This window comes from Saccostrea cucullata, unplaced genomic scaffold (assembly GCF_032062105.1).
Source record: "Saccostrea cucullata isolate Sc308-1 unplaced genomic scaffold, CSIRO_AGI_Scuc_v1 ctg12124, whole genome shotgun sequence".
NCBI lineage: Eukaryota > Metazoa > Mollusca > Bivalvia > Ostreida > Ostreidae > Saccostrea > Saccostrea cuccullata.
The window spans coordinates 1-4,098 of NW_026922019.1; the positions used below are offsets into that span (position 1 = coordinate 1).

At 32.2% G+C, this 4,098-nt stretch overlaps 1 protein-coding gene across 1 annotated transcript; it reads left to right on the forward strand.

Moving 5' to 3' along the window:
- Nucleotides 1–2,242: 2,242 nt before the first annotated feature.
- LOC134261067 (uncharacterized) lies at nt 2,243–3,197 on the forward strand (the record flags this gene model as incomplete). Its single annotated transcript, XM_062743545.1, has 2 exons — nt 2,243–2,441; nt 2,980–3,197. Coding segments are annotated over 2 exons (417 nt in total), but the record flags the coding sequence as incomplete, so codon positions are not given.
- Nucleotides 3,198–4,098: the final 901 nt, after the last annotated feature.

Consider the following 4,098-nt stretch of genomic DNA (forward strand, 5'->3'; position numbering starts at 1 on the left):
CAACATGCTTCAATACATTTATACATTAAAAATACGTTTCTTTTAATATGTTATCCTGTTTCCAAGTTTTGCTGCGATTTCATGATATCGCTTCGTGTTTTTGCTGCGACTTTGTGATATCGCATCGTGTTTTTGCTGCGATTTCGTGATATTGCATCGTGTTTTTGCTGCGATTTCGTGATATCGCATCGTGTTTTTGCTGCGATTTCGTGATGTTGCATCGTGTTTTTGCTGCGATTTCGTGATATCGCATCGTGTTTTTGCTGCGATTTCGTGATATTGCATCGTGTTTTTGCTGCAATTTCCCATAGTTAACCAGATAATATTGCATAGTATTACATGAATATAATCACTGAATTTTAGGATGGATGACTTGTTTAGAATCAATAATAAGCCTTTGATTTAAATACTGTTTTCATGGATATAGAATGTCTACCTGATCATGACTAAAAACAAACTAAAGGTTTGACTGGTCAACTTGGGATACTTCTATCTGTCGTCTATGTTTAATCATTAAAAGGACTGTTCAATAAATGATATCCTTGGTGCTCGGAAAAAAAAAAAAACAAAAAAAAACTTTTTAATCATTTAGTCTTCACAATTTTACTTAAATATTCTTTTAATTAAAACACATGTCCATAATATTTTTATCCAAATTCCTATTGTTTTTATAACACAATTTTGAGTATTACCTTGCGCATACTGAATCAAGATAAATCCTATGATTTCTAGGACTTGTTTTCTCTTTCTGAAAGGTTTTTTGTGAAGTTTGAAAAACGAAACACGTAAAAGGGTGGAAGATCTGGTGAATATTGATGGAGTTACAAAACATTTATTTTCTGTTTATCTCCCAAACTCACTTACTTTTAAGTGCGTAGGCTTAAAGCGCTGTCATGAAGAAATTTAATGTTGTGAATTTCTGAATATGGTTCCTTCCTCTCAAAAAGCTTTCGATTTCTTTTGCAATAATGTTGCTTTCTAGACTCCTCTAGAAATTACCTGCTTCTCCGAATAAGAATTTTATCAACAAAACCACTAATATTTCTTTTTTAAAAATGGAATTTAAAACTGGCTTTGTGCTCTTGCAGTTCTTTGTCCTTTTCAGACTTTTGCTGTTTTTGTCAACTGCATTTTATTTGAAATTTGTTTTGAGGATTTAAAACAACTGATTCATGTTTCATTGTCTGTTTGAATGTCAGACAAACGTTAAAAACTACAATTTCTGACTTTTTAAAATAATTATTTAGATTTTCTGTTACGCTGTCTTTCTCACTCATGTTTCAAAACATATGGTGCTAATTGAGTTCTAAACTTTTCAAATGGGAAATGTTTCTTTACAACAGAGTGAACTACCCCCAAAATGATGCCTATCAAATTTGCTATGTGTCTGAAAAACAATAAAACATCATTGGTGACATTTTTTCCAATTTTGGCAGACAGTACATTGGTTGTTTTAATTTCTAGTCGCAAAGGACAGTGTCAATTTTTGATGCCCATTATAGGAAGTCCACATGCACACGTGTCTATAAAACAGATTGGTTGCTGTAAATTCCAGTATTTCAGTGAATATTTCTTTGGGATTCTGAAAAAGTTTCACAGCAGCTTTAGCTAAACGTTTAATTTCACTCTAGTTTACTGATTCTTTACCATTCACTTCTAATATAGTGTCTCGAATAGCCCTTGTTTTCTAGCCTATCACAATGTTATCAATTCAAAGATTAAATCATAAGAGAAAGTCAAGCTTAATGTCATACGATTGCTCTAGTGAATGTCAAAGAGTTCAGGATATTATTGAACATCCCTCGTACAAAATACAAAGAAATTAATTATATTTACAGATTTTTAAAAGATTTTTTCAGACCTATATCTATTCGTTCATGAAATGTTCACCATTATTAGTATTGATTATTTTACCGAAACGATATAAAGTACAGGTGACACAAACAAAAATATGGATAACTATATTAAAATGTATTTTTCCACCTACTTTGCTTGTAAATGATGCGAACAATAACTTTCCAAAATATGAAGAATTTGTAAACTTTCTATGGTGTTCAAAATTCAACCCTTCTGCAACAATTCTTATAAATCTATACAAAGTTTCTCTCTTAATTCCCCATTATTGTGAAAAATTGGATGAAAAGATTCAACCTGTGGTTATTTTTTTACTCAAATAAAAATATAACTAGCTAAGGATTTTTAGGATTTCTTATAAACATTTGATTGTATCATCTGTCTTTAGGTTCTTCATACCACTAATATTACAGGTTTTTGTCCTAGAGGGTACTCCGTGTACATGCCGTTAGATATCACTAGATGTATGCGGTATGAGGAGACACCGGCCCAGTATGACGACGCAGCCAAAGCATGTCAACTGGAGGGCGCGGATATAATCAAGTTAGATTCTGCACAAAAGTTCAAGATCTTCAAAGAATTTCTGGGTAAAAATAAATATATATCTTATTTTTCTTCCAAATGTATTTGGTCTCATTTAGACCATTGTTGCGCAGTAAAATAAATTTCCTGATGCTTAGGCTGACGGAAGGGTGTGACTGGTCAACAAAGGCGGACTTCTCCTCCCAGACCCCTGACCCCATCTCTGGAATTCTTGGGAGTCAGCATTAAATGAACGTTAACAGAGTTGTGTTGTTCTTAAAAAACAATGCGTTTTCATTGTATAGTGCAGTGCTTACACTAACTTGAATTCAAGAGAGTTTTTAGTATGACTTTGATCTGCTTATCATCGTAGTAGAATCAGTAACATTTTGGGTCTGTTAAGCTCGAAAGAATATATGATGTCACTTTATTTCTTTTTCGGTGTACTCTTAGCTACATAAACCCGCGAAACCTGTCTTTCTTATTGTCTTTTTAAAATTATATAAAATGATATATCAATGATCCTCTTTTTCAAACACTGGAATGAAACGACAGGTGGTGTTTCATAGTTCAACTAATTGTGCTCCATAATTTTCATTTCAGTGTTGACAGCTAACATCAGCAGAGCTGAGGTTTGGATACAGGGGAGGAAGGTGAACGGAGAATGGAGGTTCCATGACGGAGCGCCCTTCATCCACTTCTGTCCACTGGTGGCATCGAATGGCTCGATAGAGACTCGCCTCAGATCCATGACAAAGGATGACTTCAAATGCTACGACAATGTTCCCGAAGCCCAATATAATTATGTCTGTGAACTGTAGTTGAAAGCTTCAGTAATATGTTTGATTTCACATATTTCAAATGAATATGCCCCCAACAATTTGTGTTGTGAACTGCTTCACAAAGTGTGAAATTCATTATTATTTAAGGTACTCTGATCCTCAGCAAGGAAGGACAACTTAATTTCTATTTTAATTCAGAAAGTTTCTAAATGAATCTTGAAATTTAAATCTTGTCATGCAACAATTTTCATTTTATACCTCTAAAGGTGCTTCAAAGTTCTTTGAAGTTCTCAGAAAGGTTTTATAAAAAGTTGAAACAGTTACCCAATATACATTTTAGAAATACATAGGTATTTTAAGAAATTAAAGTTCTTTTTATGTTAGCAAAGATGCCAACGTTTATTTCACGTGAAATGATATTAGATGTGATTTATGATGTTTTTAATTGATAGGAAAATCAAGTAAATTGAAGAAATTTTAGTTTCTATATTTATTTAAATTGTGTCATTTCTTTAAATCAAGAATATATTGTTTTTTTTCTAAAATGTTTTTGTTGATCAAAGTTTAATTAGAAAATGCAAAAAGGTGTTTTTATTTGCATTCCCTAAAATGTATTTCAGATTAACTAATGTTACCTTTATGACACGATTTACTACTTTAAAGATGAAGTTTGAAGAAATATCGTGGGTAAAAACACATCACTTTGAAGATTCAGAGAGTATTTTTAATTAATCTATGCCCAATGACAAGAATGACAAGAACCTATGGACCAGAGTACTTAAATAAACAGTGTATGGTGTGTATTTAGGTAGAGTAATCTAAATTCCGCTCTTTTAAGTATTGATAAGAACGCACAAGTGCATTTGAAAAAAGATATCACAGATTACTTATTTTCAAATTCAATTTTAAAGGCATGCTAATAAAAACTTTTTGCAATAAT